Source organism: Haemaphysalis longicornis, unplaced genomic scaffold, assembly GCF_048455015.1.
Source record: "Haemaphysalis longicornis isolate Haplotype H1 unplaced genomic scaffold, Haemaphysalis longicornis Haplotype H1 scaffold_10, whole genome shotgun sequence".
Taxonomy (NCBI): Eukaryota; Metazoa; Arthropoda; class Arachnida; order Ixodida; family Ixodidae; genus Haemaphysalis; species Haemaphysalis longicornis.
This window is the reverse complement of record NW_027526204.1, coordinates 131,495,861-131,523,532: the sequence shown is the minus strand read 5'-3', so window position 1 is coordinate 131,523,532 and position 27,672 is coordinate 131,495,861. Positions and strand designations below refer to the sequence as shown.

Sequence of the window (27,672 nt, the reverse complement as noted above, 5' to 3'; positions counted from 1 at the left end):
TAATTAATTAACCGGCAGCGCCCGCGTTCCTTTAGTTAAGGAGGCCGTTGGGTTGGTTTTTAAACGAAAAATGTGGCAGTGCAATGCCGGCACAAGCGGGGAGAAAAGCACGAAGAGAACAGAACTCCGGCTAGTGCTGTTTGAGGCACGGGGCGCGCGAGCACTGCAAAGGCGCGAAATTGGAATTGCATTTGGTGGTAACAGTAAGCAGAGAACGGCGCTACAGCCCGTTATGGCGAATCACTGCTCTGCACTTCCGACAGCTTTCACATTGAGTGGAACGGCTTTAATTTTTGATAATCAACGCAGTTTAATTAACAAAACTTATGCTCGACCATAAACTGGCATAAAAGCAACCGGCAAATAATCAGCAACGACTAAAAACGTGAAGTAACGACGCGACGTCTGATGTGCCGGAATTATTTTAAAAAGATGAATTTTTAACCTTTTCTAGTTTTAATTTTTACGTTCAAGGTAGGTTTTTGTTCTCCCGTTCCTCGAGACTCGAGCCCATTGAGTGCGCACACGAGTTAAACCACGCTCGATGAAGGCTTGAAGAAGCTATTGAGTTCTTTAAGATTTACTATAGCCTTAATGATAGGTTTACACGGTCTAGACGGATCGACCAAGCTTGACGATAAAGAATTCAAAAGGCTTCTCAAGCTTTTGTTGGGCGTTTTATAAATCGTGTGGACACTCAATGGGCTCGAACCTAAAAAAAAAAAAAACATGTAAACCGAAAGTTAAGTATGCAGGCTTTTCAAATCACACGTTGGCTGCAGCATGTGAGGAGCACCCAAAAAATAAAAGAGATGCAATTATCATGGCGCACATAACGAAGGAGTAAACAAAAATGGTGTACGCCGTGGTCCATTGCACTCACAGGAGCACACACAAACTAGAAAAAGTATTTCTTCCAGGCATGGTATGAAATTGCCGTCTCAGCACCGAATAGACTAGGTAGAGTTTGTAGCATCCTTGTAGACAGAGGAAAGCAAGGCATACAGCAAGGTAGGTTTAAAGATTGCTCGGTCAACAGCGTCATTAGGTATGTCCAATGTTGCATGTGCATTGTTTAGAAAATATCGTTATCTTGGGGTCGTTCTTACGGTGGCCAGATGGGCCGGTGTGAAGGCGTGTGGTTATAGAGCATTTATCTTCCTTAAAGGGCACTTTACTTTTTGGGTTCTTGACTTTTGGGTCCTTTCCTTGACTTTTTGGGTCTTTTGACATGTTGGATGGACTGTGCGTCAGTGCTATTGTTGTTTACAAGCAATTGTTAACAAACCGGTATCTTTAGCATGCGGGCCTCAAATACTTGTGAGAAGTTGCACATTTGTATTGGGTGTAGCCCAAATAACAACGTCTTGGGCGCATAGCATTTCCGAAATACCCTGTTCTAGCAGATTGCCTTGCAGAATTTACGTTAACATGAACCCTCACAGACTGCACTCCAGTTAGTTTCCTAACCGCTACGTGTAGAGCGACAGTGGCATAGCACTCAAATGGCACCCATGTTTCAACCTTCAATCGATGTCAACTAGCTGAGGGTGGTTCTGCCCCTCTCGCCTCAGGTGCAGGCTGTTACCTCAACAAATTGACCTAAAAGACCCAACCACATGGAGCGATTTTGCAAGCGACTTGTGGAGCGACGCGACTAGCGACGAACTACTTTTCGCCGCGGACCAAGTCGCTCATCAAATCGCTCGGTTCTGGGTCGCCAGAAACAGTCGCTCGCCTCCCGGAAGTGGCCTCAGCGACTAGCCAATACGAGAGCCCCTATGTAAGCACGCAAACTCCGGTTTTGGAAAAGAACAGGGGGAATATTTTGCAAATCCACGCAGACGGCGTTTGCGGTGCAGCGGCAAAGAAAGCTTTGCGTGGCAAAGCTTGTGTACACGCTGAAGCAGAAGCAAGGAGGCTCCCGCACACACTGGGTGAGACCCATGTGGGAAAAACGACGTCAAGAAAGCGAATTCTTCACGGCGTTCATGTTGGAGGCGAGAGACGGAGCGCAGAAGGAAAAGCGTGCGCTATCGCTAACCCGAACCAGTTTTAGAGATGCAATAAAGTGCAAAAAGCAAGGTAGAAAGGCGTAATACTTTTTAGTCATGCTTTTTATGGAAAATGAACAAAAAAAATGTTTGCAAACAACCAGCGGACCAAGCGCGTTACTATGCGCAGTGCGGCAACATTGAAATCGCCATCCTCAGTCGCTCGAGCCGTCGCTGTCATGGGGTTGCCTCGGCGAGCGACTTCGGTTCGGCGACTGCGGATCCTAGTCGCGTCGCTCGTCGCGTCGCTGGAAAAATCGCTCCATGTGGTTAGCGCTAAACACCTGTATGACCTCTCTGTATGACCTCATCATTTAAACCAGCGAGTTTCCGCACGCTGCACTGCAATTCTGCGTTTACGTTGTCATATGCCCCTTTATGTCAACGAACAGTACCGAGAATAGTGGGCGCGTTCCATTGCGGCATTTGCCTAGTACGTCAACGCGAACAGTGTAATGAGGAATTGGTCAATTATAAGATTGTAAATACAGTTCATTGTAAAGAAATTATGAAGCTGACACAAACGCGTAAGACTTGAAGGTAGCCAAGCTATTCACAAGCTTCCCACAATCATTAAGGTTTAAGTCCGCGATTGCAGCCGATTTGCTTGTTCTTCGCTGCCGCAACGAGGTTTACTCCGTAATTATTGCGATGGGCGTGAGCTCCTTTCATTCTTCATTGGAAGTGATAATGATTGTACATCACCTTGGAGGGGCGTACGCTATGACGTGTCTTTCTCGTTCCGAGCAAGTGTTGCCACGATTGCGGCGAACGTTGGAGTCTTTCTTGTTCCTAGCAAGTGTTACCACGATTACAGCGAACGCTGAAGTTTTTTTTTTTTCGGCCAATCATGGCAAATCTCCGTCAGTATGTTTGGCTTGACAAACGTGCGCCGGGGACGCTGGGTGGTCACCGCGAGCCATGCACTCACGAGCGCCAGTCATTTTCTTGGCTTTGTTAACTGCCGGGCTGTCGCCGTGAGGCCCGCGCTCACGTGCGCGCGTTTGGCAACAATTTCTTGGTATTTTTAAGTGCGGACACGAAAAATTACGATTTGTTGAACAGCTCCACTGTCAAAGACCAAAATACAAATGAACCGAGAAGGATATAAGGTCCCGTACGGCCAAATTGACGGCCAAAATGTGAAAAGTAAAAAAAACGGAATATAAAGGAATGTACGTGATCCAGCACCGTCGCGCCATTAACAAAAATGAAAAATGAAAGCAGAACCGATAATAAACTAACAAAATCCCAGAGATGTATCGCATCCATTGCCATCGCGCGTCTTGCTGAAAAAGAAAGAGAATATCATAAAAACTCCACAAACCTGCAAATTATCTCACAGAACCGATCTACCTTATCAAGCACCATATATTCACGTAGCCAAAGACGAGGCAGTTGTCTTGAAGAAAAAACAAGTTTATTGAAGCTAACTTTCGCTCCCCCAACAACTCAAAGAATACACAGGCGGCGAAACAGCAGTCAACAAAGTGGCGTGCGCAGACTGGTGTCGACGATTAGAATGCCGGGGCATCTGCTCAGCGGGAATTTATCACTCGGCGCGAGGGTTTCTGGAATAGTCGAATTGTATCCAGAACACTATAGATCAAAGAAGATTATTCTAGGCTGTTCGAGTTAGTTCGGAACGATCTCCCTATCAGAAGAGATAACACATGCGGCACAGAAAGAAAGAACGGAACACGGGCCTCTCTTGGAACACACAACACCGATAACTCAGACCGTCGCAGCCGGGCGGCAAAAGCAAAACACAAATAAACAAACCCAATGCATGGTTCGTGGCAGTATACATGATTACCAAATACAAATAAAACCAAACAAATAATTCTGTATTGGTTAATGTCTACGTCCAATGCCACTAAAGGAAAGTAAGGTAGGGGTCACGGAATATATATGGTGGGGTAAGAATGCACACGAATTAGTAGGCAAGTGTCATAATTTCTGCAGCGTGTATTATTGCTAAGATAATCAGTTCGCTGCCGTTTATGTCACTAGAGAAAATGCATTGCTTGCATTCTTTTCGCGCAACGGAATTCTTGTTTCGGCAGCCTACTAATTGTATGAACTTTGTGCAGGGCTTGCACAACGGGGTATGATTGCGTTCTTGGTCATTAGCGTTCCACCTCTTTGTGCGGAGCCTGGGACGGTGCATCACTGGTTGGCATTGTGGACGGGCCTCGTGCCTTTGGCAGCGTATATAACTTTCTCGCTGATATTGCAGCGCTACGAAGAGATGTCGCCCGCATTACTCAAGTACAGGTGTCGTGTCGGCTCTAGATTCGTTTCAGAAACTTCCTGCGCAACTTCGGCAGTCAAGTTGCCGTCTAGTTAGGCGTACGGGGGCGTTGTTTCTCTGGGTTAGGGTACCGTTCCTGTACTGTCGCGGCGCTTCCAAAGGCGCCTGAAGCATCCGCGTGAAGGCAATGCTTTTTACGTGGTCCGGATTATTGTGCCGTGGCTTCGTTCCGCGTTTTTTAAGTCACTGATTAACGCGACCAAAGACGACGAACAGGAATAACGCACACGGACAGAGCACTCTGTTTGGGCACGTCCTTCCGGTCCGTTCTGTTTGGTTGCGCTACTCATTCCTCAATTGTGCCCTATACCAAATAGCCCTGGTATTGCACTGTTATGCCGCTACTAAGGACAACACTCATCAAATTTTCTGAAAGTCCGAAAAGCTTCTAAACCGCACTCAACGAGCGCGTAAAGCAAATACATTGGGTGGTGACGAAGTACCCATGCTAAATACTACTGCTTTCCGCCCATGAATTTGTTTGTTTGTTTGTTTGTTTGTTTGTTTGTTTGTTTGTTTGTTTGTTTGCTTGCTTGCTTGCTTGCTTGCTTGCTTGCTTGCTTACTTGTTTCTTTCTTTCTTTCTTTCTTTCTTCCTTTCTTTCTTTCTTCCGTTCTATCTTCTTCCTTACTTTGCTTGTATGTTTGCTTCTTCCTTCCTTTCTTTCTTTCTTTCTTTCTTCCTCTGTTTGTTTGTTTTTGTTTTTGTTATTTTTTGCTTTGTTCGTTTGTTTTTGTTTGTTAGTTGGTTTGTTTGCATTATGCTTGTTTGTTTGTTAGCGTGCTTGTTTGCTTGGCTGGCTGGCTGGCTGGCTGGCTGGTCGGTCGGTCCGTCGGTCGGTCGGTCGGTCGGTCGGTCGGTCGGTCGCTCGATCGGTGTGTGTGTGTGTTTGTTTGTTTGTGTGTTGGTAGGTTTGTTTGTTTGTTTGTTTGTTTGTTTGTTTGTTTGTTTGTTTGTTTGTTTGTTTGTTTGTTTGTTTGTTTGTTTGTTTGTTTGTTTGTTTGTTTGTTTGTTTGTTTGTTTGTTTGTTTGTTTGTTTGTTTGTTTGTTTGTTTGTTTGTTTGTTTGTTTCACGGTGCCTACGCATCAGCTTGCGGTGGTAGCGTGGCGTGATCCCACACGAACATAGCATCCTTTTTTTTAAGCTTCATCGTTTATGTTAGGAAGGCACGGTAAGTCAAATTGCGGCCCTTCCGCCGAACGATCGCTGAGAGCCCGATGTTCAAACAGACAATTCAGCGCGAGGATGACGTCATGGGGCTTTGTTCCAGTAGTGTAGAAGGCAACAGTTTCGTGGCCAGAGGTGCTAACTTGAGCTGTACACCTTCTAGCTACAGTAGGTGTTCCTCCGTCGATGTAAGAAGCTTCTGGAGGCAGTTACGAAGCGTGGAACCCAAATGTTGATGAGTGCGCTAACTGGTACGCCGTCGAGGTGAATGAACAGTGAGCTATGCCAGGCACTGACCATCAGTAGAACGTTTCACGTTCGGATCGTGAATTCAGCGCCACCTCCTCGAGCTGAACTCTTTATTTTTCTGAAAAAAGGGGATCATAAGGAGTCGGCGACGTGAAGTGACGGGGTTTGCGTTAAATGAGACTGACGACACTCCCGCATTCCACAGTAGGTTTATACTTTCCCGTTGAGATATCGGCCTATTGAGGCGGTGGCTGAGGGCACGGTGCGAAAAGAGGCAATGACCTTCTGGCGAGTAGTGATCGCGAAAATCGTAAATGGGGAAACAAAAATCGATAGATTTGTGAGTACCGGGCCAAGTGGCCAATGCGAAGGCAATGGAAGGAGATGGGTCGATCGTCCCTGTTTCGATTGGGAGCGTAGACGAGATTTTAGCCTGCTCGGCCATCATTAGCGTGCAAAAGCGGGTCCACGTGAAGGTTGGGTGGCTGACGGAACAAATTGACTGAACGCCCACGTGCAAGGTCTTCTCGCACGACAGCTTGAATGAACGGTACACTCTGAATAGTGTTCAATGACAGTGGGGTCGAAGGACGGTCGCGGCCATCACCTCCAGTTCTGTGCGCACTACTGTCCTCGAGACTTAACGAGTAGCCGGGGTAAGGGTCACTGCTCTTCATTAAGGAGAGAGATCTTCACAAGAATAAGCTGTGGTGGTGTGTGCGAGGAAGGTGGAAAACTGATCTAATGAGACAGACATTCGTCTGTTAGAAGCGGTGCCACTACCTAAAGAGGGCGCTAAGGAACAACTTTTGCCAATCGTCGGATGTTCGCATCATTTTTCGAGTCTGATGCGTAACTTAACAGAAATTTGAACTCACTGACACACGTGCATTTTTGCAGCTTTCCTTTCGAGCAAGTATCTTGCCGCTCGTATAAGACATGCAAATTTCACTTCACTAATTCTGTCCTTTAGGGCCCGTGTGTATTGCACAAGGGAGGACAAGGGACAGGATACAGTGCGTTCCAAAGTACAACAAAAATACACACGAATACCGACAACAGGCAAATCTGATTATAATAGGACAGTTTTCATTCTTCACAAAGGTGCCTAATTAATGGCATTTTGAAGATCATGCTATCCGCGATTTGCAAGTTCAGAGGGCATGAAAGAAAAGTCGCACTTGTGTAACTCATAAAGCTGGTGCATTTAAGTATCGTCACAGGCTGCCTCTCCGGCAACGGTCCTTAATTTCCTTCATCCGTGATCGCAGCACGGCATTTCTTCTTCAGAACTGCGTGTGCAACTTTAGAGGGAGCTCAAATGAAGCCTCTTAAAGGAGTTTGAAAAGAGGTTGTCCCTGATAACTAGAAAACCGAAGAGGGAACGAGAAGCGCGTAAGCATTACGGTCTTTCTGCCAGAAATAACATTTAATCAGCCCCAGGCCCGTTTCAACGCTTTGAGGAGCTCAAACTCCTTAAAGACTCAAGATACGATGTGGCGGCGCATATAGTTTAACCACGAATGTAAAGCTCCTTAAGTCCTTGAGATGGGGGGAATGGGCGCAGGCACCTGCCCCACTTTTCCCGTTTCTGCCGGCAACTACGAACAAAGGTTTTCTTATTTTTAAGACGAAAGCTTTAAGTGTCCTATTCTGCAAAATGCCACCGTTGTTGCCGTTGCCCAGTGAAAAAAACGCCGCTGTAAAGGGTAAACCAACCAGATGTGTGATCCGATGTATACTTTGAGCCCTGATCTCCTCAGTGCCATCCCGACGCATTATCCCTGTGCTATCTCCGTGCAGCGTGCAGCCTGGGATGACGTATCACGTCATTACGCGCCGTTATATTTCATAGATCCCAACTGCAAATTTAAAATGCCACCAGGACTCCCCAAGCGGGTACAAGCAATTCCACATCGCATGCGGTTGAATGTCGCATACACGCGCAACTTCCTCTTCAAGATAAAACAGGTTACGTCGCCACTCTGCCCACACTGTGATGTGCGAGCAACCCTGCAGCACCTGCTCTGTGAATGTGCTCGATTCAGTGCTCAAACAGTATCCCTCGCAGTGACTTTGGGACTGCCGCTTTCCGTGGACATGCAGCTAAAAGACGTTTTAGGACCATGGGCTTGTCCCAAACGTGCTTTAAGGGCTACCAAAGCTCTGATAGAGTACCTGCAACACACAGGTCTAGACCAGTCGCTGTAAATAACTCGCCGTATCTGTACGCATCAACTTCTTGAACATCATCGCCATCATCTTCATCCCGTCATCAACTGGCGTAGCAAGTTAGGCATTTTAGCTCAGCTAACATCACCAGACTTCATTAAAGATCGCTCTCTCTCTCTCTCTCCGCACGTTTCAAGCGCTGTCGTTTTTGTTTATCCTTTCTTAGCGGCACATACCAATTTGGGGATTAGCCAGGAACCGGGAACTTTGAATGGCTAATCTACCAGCCTCCCAAAACTATGAATTTTCCACGTTACTGTTGTAGAATTTTAAGTGCCGCTTGACTCTAGAACGTAATGACAGGTGAGTAGAACAGGTACACACCAGCCACGCAGACTGATTCTAGGGAAGCTGTGGCGTGTGCCCGTGTGCTTGCTGACGTAATTCTGGCCGTAAGAAGAAGAAACAAAAACGATGAGAGAGAGGAATAAATTTCTTTATTTGCAAAAAAAACGTGGAGTGGTGTCCTCATTTCAGGACCCCATTCGTGGTGCCAGCCGCGACAGCCCTTTCAACCAATCGAAGTAGGTCTTCCGGATTGGAACTGGACAACAAGGTCTCCCACTGCTCATCAGACGGACCAGGAATACTGTCTAACTTGGGATTTTTCTGACAACCCCACACCATATGGTAGAGCGTGCCAGGTTCGCTGCAAAACTGACGCAGCACCAAAAGACAAAGAACCAATGCGAAGAAAGATGCGTAAATACAATGTTGCAGCAAAGAAATTGGGGATAAATATTGTCAGGTTCTTGCTTTTAACGCACGTGAAAAGACTTATTACTCCGAGGACTAAGTTTCTATTTTGCAGGTGTCGTTGTCCAGCCGACCTAATCCAGAAAATTAGCTGCCGTTTCAAGTCTAGCTCATGTGGTTGTGCCGCTGTCTATCAAAATGGTCTATAATACAACTAGCACAGACGCGTATAGAAACTCGCGTGGAATCTGCAAATAAACGGCTTCAGTTGTACCAGCAAGTTTTTGTTATAAACCACTGTTTGAAATTCATTTCTACTCTTGTTGGCGATGCAGAGCAAACAGACATACTGAAATGAACATCACCTCCAAAAATGAAGCAGCAAAGATTGCTAGATAAATGGATTGCAACAGAAAGGTTTGTTCATACAGACACTACGTCCTCGTAAGGAAAATAAGCTTGTATCGCTGGTGCCACCTGGATGACATATCCGATGATATAGACGGCAACGTTGTGATAAAAGCGGATACCCTCGCGGACGTTCCAGTATTGACACTTGAGCCCGCAAATGGAGCAAACACCTGGCCGAGGCCTGCACGGAGCACCTAGTAAAGATCGTCTTCAACACTAAAGCCAAATACAAGATTGGAAACCTATTTATTTGGCTTGGTTTATTATTTGCGAACACCTGACGGCGATGCTTCGTTTCTAGCGAAGTCAAGAAGGCACTACTGGGTCTGAGAGTTCAGTTCCTTTAGCTGCCATAAAAACTGCGAAATTTGTTTTTTTTGTGTGTGTGTGTGTGTTGCTTCCAACTGTCATAGGGAAACACACTTCGGGAAATCTCATTTCCCTCAATAAAAAAACAAAGCTTTTGCTCATACTGTACGAGTGAAGACAGATGGTACCTACGTGCCGGAGAAGAGATATTTGGATATAGGGAAATCAGTAGCACTTGGTACAATTTTATTTGTTTGATTTGAAGGAAAACAGCAGCAAAAGTCTCTCGAATGTTATCTTAAAGAGATGGAGGCCATTCGTTTTGACAGTTTTCTACGAATTTCGACAATTTACAATTTTTTAAGTCAGTTATTTGGTTGGTTGGTTAGTTCGTTCGTCCGTTGGTTCGTTAGTGAGTGGGTGGGTGGGTGAGTGAGTGAGTGGGTGAGTGAGTGAGTGAGAGTGAGAGAGAGATAGTGTGAGAGAGAGTGAGAGAGAGTGTGTGAGTGAATGAGAGTGAGAGAGAGAGTGAGAGAGTGAGTGAGTAAGTAAGTGCCTGGGTGAGTGAGTGAGTGAGTGAGTGAGTGAGTGAGTGAGTGAGTGAGTGAGTGAGTGAGTGAGTGAGTGAGTGAGTGAGTGAGCGAGCGAGCGAGTGGGAGTGAGTGAGTGAGTGAGTGAGCGAGCGAGCGAGCGAGTGGGTGGGTAAGTGAGCGAGTGGATGAGTGAGCGAGTGAGTGAGAGAGTGAGTGAGTGAGTGAGTGAGTGAGTGAGTGAGTGAGTGAGTGAGTGAGTGAGTGAGTGAGTGAGTGAGTGAGTGAGTGAGTGAGTGAGTGAGTGAGTGAGTGAGTGAGTTAATGGTGGACCTAACCTTGCGAAGTGTGTCAGCAATCGCTCTGCCTGACCAGCACCTCTTTAAAACGATTCGCTACGAATCCCCACGAACCACAAAGGTTTCTGTTTTTTTCAAAAACCGCACGGATAAGCGCAATATTGCGCTTATATTTTCCTTTTACTGACCTTGAAAGTGGGCACTGATGATGTGCGCTTGCTTTATTGAAAAACTGCCGTTCACAATAAGCCAGCTATTATTTAAAATACACGGGAACTCCGTCCGTCATCATGCAAGGACGGAAAATTACCCGTGGAATCATTTGCCGTCCGCTACAGTTGAGCGCTGACCGCCTGCGGTTCGCTGCGCGTAGCGAGGATTAGCCCGCCACCGGTGCTGTCCGCGGTTCAATAAAGGGCGCTCGCGTCGCTACCAAGAGCCTGGGCCCCTTTTCGTTGGCGCTCCCCGTCGTATTCGTTCTCCGAATGCGCTGCACGGAGCTCGCTCGCACGGATACTCCGACTTGGCGTGGGAACTTCGGCGGCGAAAGTTTTCGCTTGGCGCCCAGTTCGGCAGGAAGTTGAATGAAATAGCTGTTTCTGCATCTTTCTTTCTCCTTCTCTTTGTTCATCTTCGAAGACGCGTTACACTTCCGCTATTGCCCGAGAAAAGTGTGATTGAGCTTCAAACGAACCAAAACTTGCAATCTTACCGGTGAACAATGACGACATTTTTCGAAGGATGGCCTGTGATTATTTCACTGCTGCTACTGCTGCTACTTCCTGCCTCGGTCGCAAGTTACGAACCTGACGGTAAGTTCACAAACTTTATTACATAACTAAGTGAAGTAAAGATTAAACTGTAATCTCCCTTCTAGTACTTTTCTACTATGTAAATTTGTACTAACGTTGATACTTTCCTTCTCAAGCTTGCTTAATTGCTTGGTTCTTCAAATGTATCTTGGATATCTACCGCAACTGTACTTCTGAACCATTTGGAGGTCATTAAGTCTGTATAGGTGGCGTTTGCTTGTGATAATATGTGCGGAATAATAGTCCGCTAATGGCACTGCTCCAAGCTGTGCACTCTTTGGCGCTCTTTGCCCTTAGCCGGCCTTGTCCCATTAAAATCCAATAATATTCATCTTCATCAAGCAGGGCACGACAGATCGCATTGCACAGCGCAGAAGTAAAATCTGGCGTCTTGATGACTAGAAAAGTGTGCCAAAAACAGACTCAAAGTTCATTGAGACCATACTGAAGGTATCGATAAATTATCTGTGCAGTGCCCATTAGTGTGTTCTTTTTAATTTCACAAACAGAAAAAAATATGCACTAAACCAATGGAATGGTGCCGGCTTGTGAGTAATTTGATTTGTTTTTTTTTTATTTGATATTTTGAAGGTCGACGCCCAGATCACAGCGAGCTGTTTCTATAATCAATATAAAATTTCAGGCTTCTTCATTGTTATCACAATTCACGGCTAAGCGTGCTAAGTGGGATAAATCTGATTATGTGGATGCAATCCTCTTCAATCTCAAAGTTATCCACGACAGCATAACTGAACTAAATCCCTTAAAATATGACGATGCTGCGAACACAAAAAACGCACGTTGGTCGTGTTTCTAGCCAAACATTCAAAATAACAACATGCTTAGGGAGTTGAAAGACTGGCCACCAGGCGCTAAGGCGGTGTTAAGCGTTTACAAAAATCGCGGTTAGTAAGTGCTATTAAAGTACTCAACTCTTCAAAAATCAGATAAACATCTGCCCGAATTACATGTAGAATCTATAGCCACCTAGCAGAACAGTGAAAGCCGTAATAATCTAGCCTGTATTGCATTAAAGATATAACTACGTTTCATAACGCAGAAAATAACATTCGGGCTTAATTGCTCTTTCGAAGGCTTTGCCAAGAATGCAGATTATAACGCCAAGTACTGCGTCGGTTTACGAATCCGAATCACTGCAAGAAGCTGTCAACCAACTCAGGAAAAAATACTGTGTGGAAAAAAATGCATCGGATGGCTTAAATGGACTCCATAAGTTTCTAATTCGCACCTAAGGAAGGTATATCAAGTGAAAGAACCTGTACTTAGCTTTTCAATTCATACGCTATAACTAAACCTTTTCGCTTATTTATTTTGTCGCAATGCAGAAAGTATTACGGCAGGTGATGCGCCGATTTTTACCGTCACCTTTAGTTATTACTGGGCGAAATATTTGACCGAGTGATTGATTGAAATATTGATTGCATAGTTTGCTGAGTAAGTATTTAACAATGGACAATTGGCGATTGATTGATTGATTGATTGATTGATTGATTGATTGATTGATTGATTGATTGATTGATTGATTGATTTATTGACTGATTGATTGATTGTGATTCAAATATTGATTGCGTAGTTTGCTGAGTAAGTATTAAACAATCGACAATTGGCGATTGATTGATTAATCGATTGATTGATTGATTGATTGATCGATTGATTGATTGATTGATTGATTGATTGATTGATTGATTGATTGATTGATTGATTGATTGATTGATTGATTGATTGATTCGAGAAATGAAGATACAAGTCTTCCTGAAAGCAAGATGGTCGCATACGTTGCCCGAATCGGCAAGTGGGGTTTTTCAGGAAGTTCTGAAGGGACATAAAGACTAGTTTTCTTTCCTCCGTCTACGGGAATAATCGATTGGCACCGGCATTGACTTCGCTCTCGGCTTTGGCTTTAAGGCGTGGCGTTCGACCGTTCTGCTTCTCGGCTACGAACTTCAGCACGTTGCTGACGTGTGACTTTGAACTCCGAATCAGTCGCCCTAATAATTGGATCAGCCGTCCCCCCTCACTCGGCAAACACGCTCCGTCACACGAGTACGCTTCCCTGTTGCAGCCTAAACTCGCCTTCGGATGACGGCACTATATCTTCCGCCCATTTAACTTTAAGCCAACCTCTCGTCGACGAGAACCAGGAACGCAATGACGAAGTTTCCCCGTGCCAGGCAATGCGGAGGTCTGGAAACCCTTAAACAGCTGATGGTGTAGAAAAAGGGCGGTAGTTAACCTCTCCGTGGTGCAAAGCACAACAATATTCTTGTTACAGCAGAGCTGATTAAGTTTTTAGTTTCGCCATATAGCGTTACCAGAAAAAGAAAATTTCAAAAAATCCCGAATGCACGTGAGCGTGTGCCTCGTGAGAAGCGCCCGGCATCGGCCAGGCTTCCGCGCGGGCTTGCGGCGCGTGAGGAGTAGGCAAACAAAAAATACCAAGAGAAATAGCGGCCGCACGTGAGCGTGCGTCTCGTGAGGAGCGCTCGGTGTCGACCAGCTCGACCTTCGAGAACACTCTGCCCAGCGTTCGTGTCGTGATCTCTCGTGTGCTGTTCTCCTCGCCAGTTCACGTGCGTTCGCGCCTGAAGAGGGGAGCACAGACGCCGAGTTCGCACTACAGGCGCCGAGTTCGCGAAGCTTTTTGGAGAGAGAGAGAGAGAGAGAGAGAGAGAGAGAGAGAGAGAGAGAGAGAGAGAGAGAGAGAGAGAGAGAGAACCTTTATTGAAAGCTAAACAGGTCAGCTGCGCCAAATGTTTTTAATACTTTTGGTGCATTGTTATCTAGTGCGGTTTTCACAATACTGCCGAATAGAAAACTTGGCAGTTGGTGCTGATTCATGACGGAGCATTGCAAGAAGTCATGCTGTCTTTGTTCTGATGCATCGCGAAGCAACTACCATAGCTTAGGTATAACCGAGTGGGAACGGACCTTCAGGTCGCATCGTACATGAGTAGCACGCATGAAGGGTACGCCCCGGAGGATCGTAGCGTAATACTGCTCGCTCATAAATGCCTTGTTATGCAGCTGTTAGAAAAAACTTCCTCGAGGCGTCAACGTCTGGCAAAGTGCTTTGAATGGGAAGCGAATGGGCCTTCCCTCTCCGATAAATGGCAGCCCACAGGGGCGTGCGCTGGTTCCGTGTCTTTTTTCTACCACTGACACGCTTTTCATCATCACAAACGTCGTTCACGGTATGACTTCGGCGTAGGATAGTGGTTAAGTCACTTGCCTGTCACCGCGCATCCTTGGGTTAAATTCCCGTCCCGGTGTCGGTTTTTTTTCTTATTTTCACTATATAACAGCGCGTGGTTCTTGGTTCTGGCCGCCGCTCACACGCCGGGTTTATCGCTTCATGGGGCTCACATAGTCATTCACATTATTAACTGTGATGGGAGGCAATGAAGACAGCGCAGGGGCGGCGTAACCAAGCTTTTTAGACAAATACGAAAACGAGGGGGATTTTAGCGAGCTTCTGCCCGCAGACAGTCGTATACAAGTCCCTGCTGATCTTGTTTATGCGTCATATTTTGAATATAGTTACAGTAGCCCCGTTTGCTCATAATAGCACAGATAATCAGGAATAGATCATTCATAACACACCTCATCTCTAGCCATAAATAATGCTTCCCAGAACCGTGATATGGTACAAATTGCACAAAAATTACTGGTGAACGGTGAACCCATTGGCACGGAAACGTAGATGAATGCTGACAGTAAGCAGGGGAAGCGAGTTGCCCCATCGATCTGTTTTGCGAGAGGCCAGCTGCAATCAGATCGGCAGACTATTCGTAGAAAGGAAAGGGGGGGGGGGGGATGATGAGACGGCGAGTTATCCTATGGCTTAAGCCCTTCCGCTTTGCCGACCCCACATTCACTCAAGCAGTGATGATATCGCCAAGTTTCGCGTGTCCCAGATGCAAGTACCGCAAATGGCTTGGAAGAAACATCCACATGCTCAGTGTTGTACTCGTGTTCCAATCTTCCTCATTCGTGAGGTGTGACGGTGCTGGAAGCCCTGAATCAACAACAAAAAGAGAAGTCCGAGGTGTGGTCACTCTCGCCTACAGCGAGCTTGTTTGACTGACTGACTGACTGACTGACTGACTGACTGACTGACTGACTGACTGACTGACTGATTGATTGATTGATTGATTGATTGATTGGTTGATTGATTGATTGATTGATTGATTGATTGATTGATTGATTGATTGATAATTCATTCCTTCATTCATTATTGGTTGATCGATTGATTCATTTTTTATTAATTAATTTATACATTGGTTGACTGGTTGTTTTAGTGATTTTAGTGTTTTAGTGAAAATGAACCGATTATTATTTATATTTGATTGATTGATTGATTGATTGATTGATTGATTGATTGATTGATTGATTGATTGATAATTCATTCCTTCATTCATTATTGGTTGATCGATTGATTCATTTTTTATTAATTAATTTATACATTGGTTGACTGGTTGTTTTAGTGATTTTAGTGTTTTAGTGAAAATGAACCGATTATTATTTATATTTGATTGATTGATTGATTGATTGATTGATTGATTGATTGATTGATTGATAATTCATTCCTTCATTCATTATTGGTTGATCGATTGATTCATTTTTTATTAATTAATTTATACATTGGTTGACTGGTTGTTTTAGTGATTTTAGTGTTTTAGTGAAAATGAACCGATTATTATTTATATTTGATTGATTGATTGATTGATTGATTGATTGATTGATTGATTGATTGATTGATTGATTGGCTCAGATTATTCATTTTACTTAAAGGAGCCATGAAGACAAAATACAAGTTGGGTTTATTAGAAAGACTGCTTAGTCCCGATAACAATGATACCAGTATCATCGCAATCTTCGAACAAATAACGGAGATATTAAAGAAAACGTGTGAAGCAGTCGCGACCCCCTAGCCAATTTCCCGCAACTTTTCTATGACGTCACGGAACCTTGTTTGTGCGATTGGCCACCGCCTAACTGACCTGTCGCGACGACACATGACTGGACGTCTGTAATGGGGCCTCCAGTTCCATTTGACCGCATCACTTGAATGCTAACGTGCCGTTAACGCACTGAAAATTATGTTTTATTGTTGGCCCGTATGACGTCATTGTTGCTCATAACACGTCACTGTGGCGCAAAATTTGAAAATTTTGAAATACTTCTTGCTTTTTTTTCGTTAAAAAACATATTTTGGGGCTGTAACGGAGCTGAGTGAGATACTGAATCCTAGTTCTTTCAAATTAAACGAAGTTGTATTTTCTCTTCATGGCTCCTTTAAGTAGCCGTCTTGCAAGCCTTACAATGCATCCAAAAACGCACGGAATTCTAAGCTAGCAATCCATACACTCATAGCTCATGTAAAAATTCTCCGGAGATGTGGCTACCTCTGCGTTTCAATACTGGTAAATTTAGTTTTTGAAAAAAAATATTCTTTTTTAATTTTTCACCGTTACACCCAGAGCACCCTTACACCCAGAGTTACACCCATCCCGTCAGTGGTCATCTCGGTGACCATTGACAGGTGTTTTGGCGCCACTTTCTTGTCGCCGTTTCCTTCTTTATCTTCGGTTGGCTTTAGTCTGTGCCGGCTGCACATTAGCAACAACAAGCCCAATAGCCGTGCCTAAGACGAAAACGAACAAGTTCTCCTACTCTCTCGCGATGAAGAGAACGTTCGTGCATGTAAGCGTTTCTCTGCACAACACCCCAACTGGCGCATTTATGCGTGATAGAAGACGCTCTTGAGTTGTTAATTATAAATAAACGCTGCATTTGCTCAAAAAGAACCCACCTGTAATTCCCTCAAGCACCGTCCGCTGACTGCTTCCTTATGTTCGGCGTTGAAAACTGCGCGTCGCGAGCTTGAAATCGAGCAAGTCCCGCTCCCATTACGTGCTACTTTGAGCAGCCCCTGGCGCCATGTTTAAAACTGCAGCAGCAGTATCTAGGTTGAACAGCCTCTTAGAGCGAGGCACAGAAACCATAACGCAGAAACCAAGGCTTCCAGAAACAAAGGCTCAGGAAATAATTTTTTGCTTCCAATAGCGTGCATAAAGAAGAACGTCTAGTTTCTAGGAGCTGCATACCCTAGAATGGGTTTATAATTAGTTGGTGGTCCAATTGCAGCTACAGTAATGGTAATAGTGGGTACTGTTACAACCGCAATAGCAGCTCTCGTTATACAACGCGGGTACTACAAAACACGTTGCGTTGCCGAGCACCACCTCAAATATTGAGCGAGCGCGAAATATTCCACTAAGGTTGCAACGTTAAAAATGCCTATTGTACCAGTTTGAATATGACGTTTTGGACGCACTAAACGACGATATTACCCGGACACTCTAATACAGTGGAATTCTTGCGAAAATTATGCTTGCCGTAAGAAACACACCCGCTTCTTTTTAAACAGGTTATATAGACTTAACGACCTGTCGAGCGCAGGCCCGGTAGAGATAATGTTGATGACGGAACGCAGACCATGATGGTGACGGGTGCTGCCATGGTGAAGATGATGATGGGCTACAAGTTCCCCCCTTCCGCCCTAAAGCGGAGTACAGACGATGATAATGATTGGGGCCGGCTGGCTGTGCGATTTCGGCAATATACGCTTCACACCCTAAAGCAATTGTAGAAAGAGTGTGTCGCAGTTATTGCGACAGCATTAGACGCCTCATTAAAAAAAATGCTGGCCAATCCACCCTGTGGAGGTGGTTGGAAAGCGAGTCTGTAAATGACACCCACAACGACTACCCATGGGACGTCACTTGAATTCACACATGGGGCTCTACAAAGCGTGAAACCAGAGACAAGTAAAATGCACTTAACGACACTCTTTATTACTTAAAAATATCCTTCGCTAAGGTCAAATCAATGCACTATCCATGAACGATAGTTAGTTTGGTTGTATTGGTAAGGCACATGAGTCGAAACTCTTCTTTTATAAAATGAAGGAAGCTCAAACCAGATGTCAGACGATCTCACTAATCCACCGTCTCTGCCGCCGCCGACGGAGGCGACGAGATCGACGGCAGAGACGGAGGAGAAGGGAGATGTCAAGCGTTGGCGAAGATTCCTTTAATAAACGGCGTTAGAACGGTGGTTTGAGCTGGTTGGTGCGTACCAACTGAAATTCAAAACAGCGCAAAAAGACGGGACAATATACGACGACACACGGCGCTAACTAGAAACTGGTTGGTTTATTCCGCGGCTTGCGAAATACACCCGACGAAGGAAGGCGAGATGGAACCATGATAAAATGGAAATACCAACGATTTATTTCCTTTCTATCATGGTTCCTTATCTCCTTCCTTCCTTGCGTATATTTGGCAAGCCACGGGATAAACCAACCAGTTGCTAGGCAGCGCCGTGTGTCGTCATTTCTTGTCGCGTCTTTTTGCGCTGTTTTGAATTTCAGTTACGATTCCTTTAATTTTTACTAATTCCTAGCGCATGCGCAAGGCGCGCATATTGCCGCTACATGCGCCGTAGGGTGAGCGCACAGCGACGCGATAGGTCGCATGGCGCTATCACGTGGCATTTAGCGAGAACGCAGGGGTGAACCCGCATATGTGCTCGGTGAGTGCACCGTCTGTCCGTCCCGTCTCCGCATGGGCCCGTAGCTCAATATCTGATATGCTTAAGCCGTATCAAAAACACAAGGAAACGCCATTTTACATGGTGTTTTCTCGTTTATACACCTTCTAAAAGGTTTTTTTGTGTTTTTGCTGCAGTGTAACGGCGTTAAAACGATAAAACACCCAAAAGAATGTTTTTATTTTATTTTTGCTAGATTGTTTGGGTGTTTGTTATAGACAAGGATTTACCTTATAAGGATGTAAGTCATTTTACAGTGTCGTTACAATGCATCGTTGCACTGCTGAACACAAGGTCGCGGGTTTGATTCCCGGCCACGACGGCTGCTTTTCTGGTGGAGGCGAAAAGCAAAACGCCCGTGTGTACGAGATTTCGGCGCACGTTAAAGATCCCCGAGTGGCCAAAATTATTCAGGAGCCCTCCACTACGGCGCACCTCATTGCCTGCGTTGTGTCGGCGCGTTAAACCCTAAACGCAATCAAGTTACAGTGCATGTAAGTCCTTCTGATGGTTTTATTGGCATAGCACGGCGCAGAAACATTAATCATTCTCTTCGCTTCGGAGATTCTGCTTGGGTTTGTCCATGGACATCGATGCGAAATTAAGGTTTCTGCAAATGGATGTGGCCTGACGTCTTTTTTGTGGCGGGCTAGAAAAGCAAACAAATGTCCTTTAGTTTGTTTTGAAGAGGCTCATAACTCAGTCGTATTTGCACCAACGAAATACCCTTTGTTTTTTTGGGGGGGGGGGGTAGCTCGCAACTTAGCCGTATTTGAGGAGTGGGTGGAGACAGGCGCCTACAGGTGACGTTGTGCGTGATTTGTATGGGTGTACGCATCTATAACTGCGCATAAAGAGAAAGAAAACTGTGAGCGAACGCGAGATGGTGAGACGGGGGGCTTCATGCTTTCATTTATTTATTTATTTATTTATTTATTTATTTATTTATTTATTTATTTATTTGTTTATTTATTTATTTATTTATTTATTTATTTATTTATTTATTTATTTATTTATTTATTTATTTATTTATTTATTTATTTATTTATTTATTTATTTATTTATTTTTCCTGCGTGTGTTCTTAACTAAGGCTACAATAGTGACGATGCTTGGCGGGGTTAATACAATAGTGCAATAAAGCAAGAAATATACATTGGTCCAAGATGCGCGAAATAAAACATAAAGCAGCCATAATCTTTAAAAAAAACTCGAAGACGCCTAAGCACTTTTTTATTAGTTGTATTGACGTTTCAGCCAACCGGAATTGGTGAATCGGGTGCGAGAGTCTGACGGCAGCTGTCAACGTAACTGGCCAATTTTACGGAGTGAATATATGACAATCATGGATGGTTTTGTTGGCGTAGCTATCAAATGGGAGTCGGTGAATTCGAAGTGATCTTTCGAGGGCAGATGGCATCTTTATTAGCTAATCCCCTTGAGTGGATATTTGAGAACGGTTGGTCGGTATGTTGACGTTGCAGGCAAATTGGAATCTGCGAAACGACGCCAAGCTTCTGACGGCGGCTTTCATCGTCACTGGCCAGTCCACATGACTGACTGTGCTGCTACGCCTCCATCTAGGCTAAAGACGTAAAAATCACTGTACGCGAAACTGAGTGCGCCGTTTGTATACGTTGTGTGAGGTGAATGGGGTCATAACGCGTTCACGTAAGTCTACTTTTAGCCAGCTACAACGATTGATCCAAAGTAACGCCGCGTATGGCCGCTCCAAACGCATTTACGAGCCCTTGGGTTCAGTTAGCACCCAGTACAGTCGAAACGAAGTAGTGTCGGGACAGCAAATTAGTTCGTTATAACCGATATTCGTTATAACAGTAGACGCAAAAATAGGCCATAAAAATCGACAATCTAGCTCGCAAAAAAATACTTAGCACAAAAATGCATTTTTTGTGGTTCGAACCCACTATACACAAGGTAAGCCGTACCTTTTTCCTTGGTGCACTTCGAGCTTAATGAACCGGAACATGAGTACGTGAAATTACAACAGAGCAGGGTTGACTAGACAAAACAGGACTGCGTCCTTATTTATTTGGTGAATGATGTGATCTTCGTCCGGTGGGTACTCAGAGCGCTGAGTAGAAGTTTTCCACATGCCCACGAACAAAAGCGCCTTTATACGAAAGAATAATAATAATAAGCCTTTATACTTCTGCAGTTTAGGACTACGGGTGGTTCATCTTATCAGCCTCCTGGTCAAATATTTCTTCGTTATATCCGATATTGCGCGGCTCTCACGGTTCCAGTTCCGTTATTAGAGAATAAGTGCCATCGAAATAAAGCCTGACCAACCAAAGTCTGTATTTAGTTCGCTATAGCCGATAATTCGCTATATCAGTGTTCGTTTTAACAAGGTTCAGCTGTACCGAATTTTTCAGCGCTTGAGGATCCTGGATGGTATACGCAGCAGTTTTATTCCAAAACCCTCCCTTGACGACAAAGTAACTTTATCGCGTCTCGCATCCGAATTGAAACCCAAACGCCGATGTCTCGCCAGATTTCAAAACGAAGCTGCACCTCTCACTAAGTGCATTTACATAAATACGACAGTAGCGTACCGCATTTGATTTGTCGCATTACTATACCGTATCGCATCGCATGTAAGCAGGACAATTCGCTTGGAGGACTCGTCGCATCCGATGCGCTAAACCGGGGTAGATCGAGAACGTAAATGCGACTTCCCGAACGCATGTAGCGGTAGTAGCATCGAATTTGCGGAACTGAGTAATTATTCGAAGGCACCCGCCGCGCCGTTAGGAAGTGCTTCTCGGACTATCCGGACCGGTTTCGCGCGCGCGGCATCTGAACTCCGGAAGAAAAAAAAAATGACATCCACCTCCAGCGCTCCGGCCTCGGCGCGCGCGACATTTTTCTGGGCAGTTTTAGATTAGGGGCACCTGTTGTTGGGGGCCCCCAGGAAATTGGGGGAACCCAAACACAACGCGCTCACGTGCGAACACAACGCGCTCGTGCGCGGAGAGTTTTAGAAGAGTGGCGTCCCCTAAATCCCGCAAGCGGCCTGCATTGCTCGAGTCTGCTCAAGTATTGGCAACTTTAGGCTTAACATCGTGTCGGATGTTTGATCGCCGTTATCTGTGCAACTCCGAATGACAATCCCTGACACAGCTCATCATTACATCGTCAACACCTTTCTCGCATGTGGAACTTTATTTTCGCGATAATGGCCATTTGAGGGACCGGTGACTAAGACATCTGTCCTGGCCTGTTTTGACTCTTCCGCGCAGGTAGCGCCATCCTTTTGCCGTTTCCCGCATCGCGCGCCGCGTAGCATGGCCTCCGTGATCAGCTGCCGACGAGCGGCGCGCCGGCAGCTGATCACGGTGGCCATGTGCGTTGCCGGGTCGGACCGTCGAACTTCCGCGGCCAGTCAGCGTGGGTTTAGCATCGCGGCATATATCTGACTTCCGCTTTTAAAATGAGCGCTGATAATAACTCCTAGCACAATTTTTCAACGCACTGACGTCTACTTTCTCGCATGAGGGACTTCTTTTTCGCGATCAGATTGATTCGAAACAGCGGCAACAAGCTGTTGCAGCCTTGGTCTGCGCCGGTTCAAACCGCTTCGTGGGCAGTGCGGACTGGCGCGGCCCGTTTCCGAGGCCAGAAAACGCTTCACGATTTCCTGCTTTATCCATTTCTTACAAACGGCGCGCGGAATCTACAAATTTGGCTCAGCGGTCGTCGTGCTTGTTTGGGTGGTTCGGGAAACGAGCCACAGGTTTCGCTTCATCCGTGGCCGGGCGCCATCTCTCTGGCTGCGAGAGCGACGCAAGGAACGCAAGCTCCTCTTGAGATCAGCTTCGGGGCGCCCGCAATTTCGGCAATATAGCGTGCGTCGTTAGCCGAAGGGTGCATGATTTGTTTTTGTTTTTGTTTTTTTTTTTTTTTTTGCTTCTATTCTCTTTGTCCCTGGGAGGTTACCTCAAGTGGTTGGGGAGTATTCATTGCGAATGCAGTAGCCTCGTTCCGAACGTTTTTCAGAATACGACTGTGGGGACCGATGAAGCAGAACTTCAACTTTAAAAATTTGCCTTCAGAATTTATTTGCGTTTTATTTTTACGGCAATTTCGCGTGACCTACAAAGCTCACACAAAAGTTTTGCAAAATTCTGTTACCAGGAGCTGATGCCATCCCATGTAATAATCACTAACCGCAAATGCTTCATAATGTTTTCCTATCATCAACCAAAAATGAGCGCGAAACTCCTGTCTGCCGTCTACGCTGCTGGGCCTGGGGACTAATTAAACCTCCGAGCTAATATGGAGCGGCTTATTTCCGGAGCATCACTGCGCATCACCGGCTTATTTCCGGCGCATCACCAGCCCTAGCATCCAGATTACATAGTGGTGTCCAGGTCGAAGCCGTCGCCTGGCTTCTCGAATAAGTTTTGAGGTGTCACGAACTCGGCAATACTGCCTACGCCGATAGAGCAAACTTTGTAGTCCCGTCAGTTGTGCTTAAATATTTGTTTGTTAGAGTTGCGGCATTTATAACGTTGACGTGTCGTACAGGCGAGGTGTTCGGTTAGCACCCAGTCAAAATGCGAACCTAATCAAATCGCTCATTTACCTTTCTTTTACAGAAGGAGAGCACATCGAAAAAATCCACTGTTAAAGGAGGGCGTAATTGACGGGGTGTCTGCCCGGGTTTCTGACAACAGCAGAATCATGACCGTATGCCACAATATAAGACTTGCACAAGTTTTGAAACAACCGAGGGAAAAAGTACAAAGAAAAACACAGAAACAAGAAAATGACACAACTCAAATCCCCCAAGTGACCAACTTAGGAGAAAGTGGAAACGCTGATGAAAGGTAACGATTATACAATTGCTACATTATTGGGAGTAAAAAAACACTATTTGCAATCTCTTTATTATTAACAAATCAATATGAATTTCACATTTGTTTCCAAGGAAGGCTGAATTCATAAACAAATACTGAAATAGTGATGAAGGGTCACTTTATACAATTGCTAAACTATCTGAAACGAAGGAATTGCTTTCGAGGCTATTTTTTCTTCAGGCAACAGTTTCAAACTTCTTCGAAAAAAAGGCTGTATGTATCGACGTAAATGTTGTCGTATTGATTTCGCCACACCGGGAGGTTATACTTTAGTCACTGGAAACTAATTGTTGTGGGATGTCGGCGTGTGCCATAAAGATGTAAAAAAGCCTGCGGTACACCACAACATTTCTTGTTGGATTAGACATGCCCCTAAAAACGAGTAATGGTTTTTAACAGCAAAACGAATGGAGTTTAACCGTCTAAATTTGTGAAGACTGGGGATATTAACGATACGGAAATGTATGAAAAGTTCTCTCGTGGGGTAGTGATGGGGAACATTTGCAATCGTTCTTAAAATCCTTTTTTGCAGCGCAAATAACCTGTTAACATTGGTAGTGTTGCGGTACCGATACTTAATGGAAGTAGGAAAGCTGCGACAAGATAGCGGAATTATACAACAAAAGTTTGATGCCCTTGCTGCAGTATAAATAGATGTCTTTTGATTACGCCAGCAGTTCTGCACAATTTCTTATGCATATTTGATATGTTGATCCCAGATTAGTTGCTATGAAATTGGACTCCTGACTCTTTCCTAGTGGTTAGCAATTTTACATTGTTTGCATAGACCGTAAATGTAGCTTTGTTTTGTTTTCGGGCTGAAAAGAACAGCGTTTGTTTTGTCTGTATCAATTTCTATAGAATTTTGTTTGGCCACAGATAAGACGGGGAAGCATGTCATAACTGGTTTCCTGAATATCCTCAGTTGTCGTACCGGTTACCGATAACGTTTTGTCATTTGCGTAACAGACAAGGACAGCTTTTGGGAGACACGGGGCGTTTGGGAGATCGTTGACGTATATGCGGAAAAGAAGTTGTCCTAAAATGCCCCCCTGAGGAACACTTCAGTCAATGCTATTAGGTTCGTAAAAAATTATCCCAGGCAGACATATTGTTTTCGACATTTTAAGTACTAGGACATAATGGCGCAAGCAACCCACCGTAGGCCATACGAGTGAAGTTTATCAAGCAATGTTTGTCGGTTCGAGGAATCAAACGCCTTAGAGTAATCAATATATTAACCGAATGTCAGCTTACTTTTTGAAAAGTTCTGCAGGAATATTTTTGCTGTTTTAGTAAAGTCGTTCCTGTGGAGGAGTGCTTGCAAAATTCGTGTTGAAAACTATGTAGCGATGAATTGTTGCTAACATGATTCTGTAACCTGGTGTGTATGAGATATTCAATGGCTTCAGAAAATACCGGCAAGCTACATATTGGACGACAATTCTTAGGTAAAATTTTATCCCCACTTTTAAAAGTAGGAACTCATTTGACCATCTGCCTTTTTTTTAAACAGGCATGTTAATAATATCATGTAAAGAACATGGGTTAAAGAAGGCGCCAGAATATCCGCAACATGCTTCACCGGTCTACTTTTCATGTCGTCTACATCACACGCGCTTTTATTTTACATGTTAAAGAAAGTAGACATAACTTTCTGCTCAGCCGTAGGACACGAAAATATTGAATTTGGGTTGGGTTCTAGCAACGATGATTCTTGTTGTGCACGAGATTCCGAGAGCTGACAAACAAAATCACAAAACAGTCATTAAACAAATTAGCCAAGCAGTTTCCTTTCCTAATTTCACCGTTATGAAAAATGGTGTCAACCTGTATCGTTGTTCGTGAACGATTAAGAAGAGCGTTGACTTCCTTCTATGCGAGGTCAGGTCAGAATTGATTTTGAGAAAACGGTATATTTACAATTAGTTGTCTTAGCGTTTCTGATTATAGCGACAACACTATTACGCTTGGGCTTGTATTCGGCCCATAGGGATATGTCTTTCGTATCAATAAATTTTGGGTCCTGGCAATTTTTATGTCAAATTTGTTCGTAAATAGCTTTTCTTATCCAAGGTTCTCGAATTTTATGTGTTTCGTTAACTGTTTTGTCGGAAAGCATTTGTGGTAAATGGCTCAGAACGAGAGAATGAATCATTCATAGGCAAGGTCTGCATCACGAGTATCAAATACATTTCCTTAGTAACGAAGTTCATCATATTTCTAAATTTCAACATATCTTTATCGGAAACGTCTTGGATCAGCTTATTTTGTTTTCCTCTGGTATGTGCAGATTGGTTACTTATGAGCATATAGATTGGTAGGTGGTCACTGATGTCTGCAGAAATGACGTCCGCCTTCATTGATGGTACCTCGTGGTTGGTTATAAAGAAATCCAACAGTGAAGATGATGTGTCTGTGATTCGAGTTGTGGATATCTGAACAAGTTTGGAACTATTCGCGTTACTATTGATAACATGATCTATTGTTTGGAATCAGTTTCCAGAATGTGTGTGTTCAAACCGCCTCCAATACGAGTTCTGTTTTGCTTTCTGAAGCAAATGCTAGCATGCGTTCGAGAAATGCGTAAAAAGCAGTCACGTACCCAGATAGAGGTATGTACAGACGTACAAACATTTAGGTACCATACATGACTGCTACCATCTCGTAATCATCAGTGAAACATGTGAATTCAGCTGCAATGTCGCAATTTAGTTTCCTTCCAACAAGAACTGATACGCCACCACCGCGCTGAGGACGTTGTGTTACAAAAAAAAATTACAATAGGCCGCTGGGATCAACATTCGGTACTTCAACAAAACGTGCTCTTGGGCGAGTTGGTACATGCTTAATGAGAGGCTTAGCGCAAAAAAGACGAAGACGGTGGCAGGTGAGACAGGCGCTTCGTCTGCCACGTCTGTGCTTCGTCTGCGCTTTGTCTGCCACGTCAGGCGCTTCGTCTGACAAGCGCTTGTCTCGCCCGCCACTATCTTCGTCTTTTTTGCGCTAAACCTCCCATTCAGTATACATTCGGGAGAACTGGTCATACCATGCTTGGATAAAAAGAAAATACAAGACTAGCGTTCAATTACTAAAAACAATTACTAAAAAACTAGCAAGAAGAATGTTGAAAAAGGTATCTAATTTCTCTGTTTTGGATTTTGCAAGATTTATACGATATTTATTTATACAAGATTTATGCAAGATTTATACGATAGAACAAGATTTAGAACAAGATTTATACGATATTACGGCCTGTAAAAAGCTACTTGGTAGCACTACCATTTGTTGCCCACTTCACACGAGACAGTTCATCAAGCTTACAATTGGTCCAAAATCGCCACAGATTTGATGTGCTCCTTAAGATGGCCGGTATACCTTCTTACGGAGATCTTTCCGTCCGTATGCCAAGTAAACCGGTGGTTGTGTTGACGTTCACTCCTTGGTGATTCACAGAAGCTCACGGTTTCGTTTTGTAAGGTTTTCGGCAATTCAGACATGGCGTTTGGCCTCCACCCACTTCTTGCGTTCGGGCAACCATAAGTCACGATCAGCTTAGCTTCAGTGGACACAGCTACGCAATAAATTCACGAGTAAGACATTCGAACAATCGATGAATTAACCACGCTCGACAGATAAAAAAGTACCAGTCTTTCCCCTGCTCAAAAATCGTGTGTAATGTACAACTGTGCTCCCCCTTATAACGGGTTATAATAGTCTGTTTTAATTAACTCCCCAGCTTTTTTTTACCTGGCGAAGTTTTATTTGTGAAGCACATTTATTTCGTCACGCAGACACCCTACCACGTGAATGATCCCTTTTTGCAATCATACGCTTGCTAGCACGAAAAAGAGGCAGTGTATTCTCCACCATCTCAGAATCCCCAAGCCCTTTCCGGTCCGGACCCTTTGCCCAATTGTGAGAAAAATCGCTAAATTGAACCTTGAACACTGAATTCGGGCTTACCCCGACAGCGGACCGCTACGGCCGTACATGTTGCCGTGTACGGCCGTGTCGGCCATCTACCGACAATAAACCGCAATTGGCTCGAAGTGCCTAATTGATGGATTTCTAATATT

The 27,672-nt window shown here is 44.6% G+C and overlaps 1 protein-coding gene across 2 annotated transcripts in view; it reads left to right on the top strand.

The window, feature by feature from the left end:
* LOC144159342 (uncharacterized) overlaps nucleotides 1-27,672 on the top strand; it is a 269,326-nt gene that overhangs the window by 42,884 nt on the left and 198,770 nt on the right. The window contains exon 1 of one of the 2 annotated variants that reach the window (XM_077690757.1): nucleotides 10,719-11,074. The exons of the other annotated variant lie outside the window; for it this stretch is intronic. Coding sequence (XP_077546883.1) covers nucleotides 10,984-11,074 — 91 coding nt within the window. The 5' untranslated portion in view covers nucleotides 10,719-10,983. Of the gene's footprint in view, nucleotides 1-10,718; nucleotides 11,075-27,672 lie in introns of those variants that run through there. 2 annotated transcript variants of the gene reach the window in all.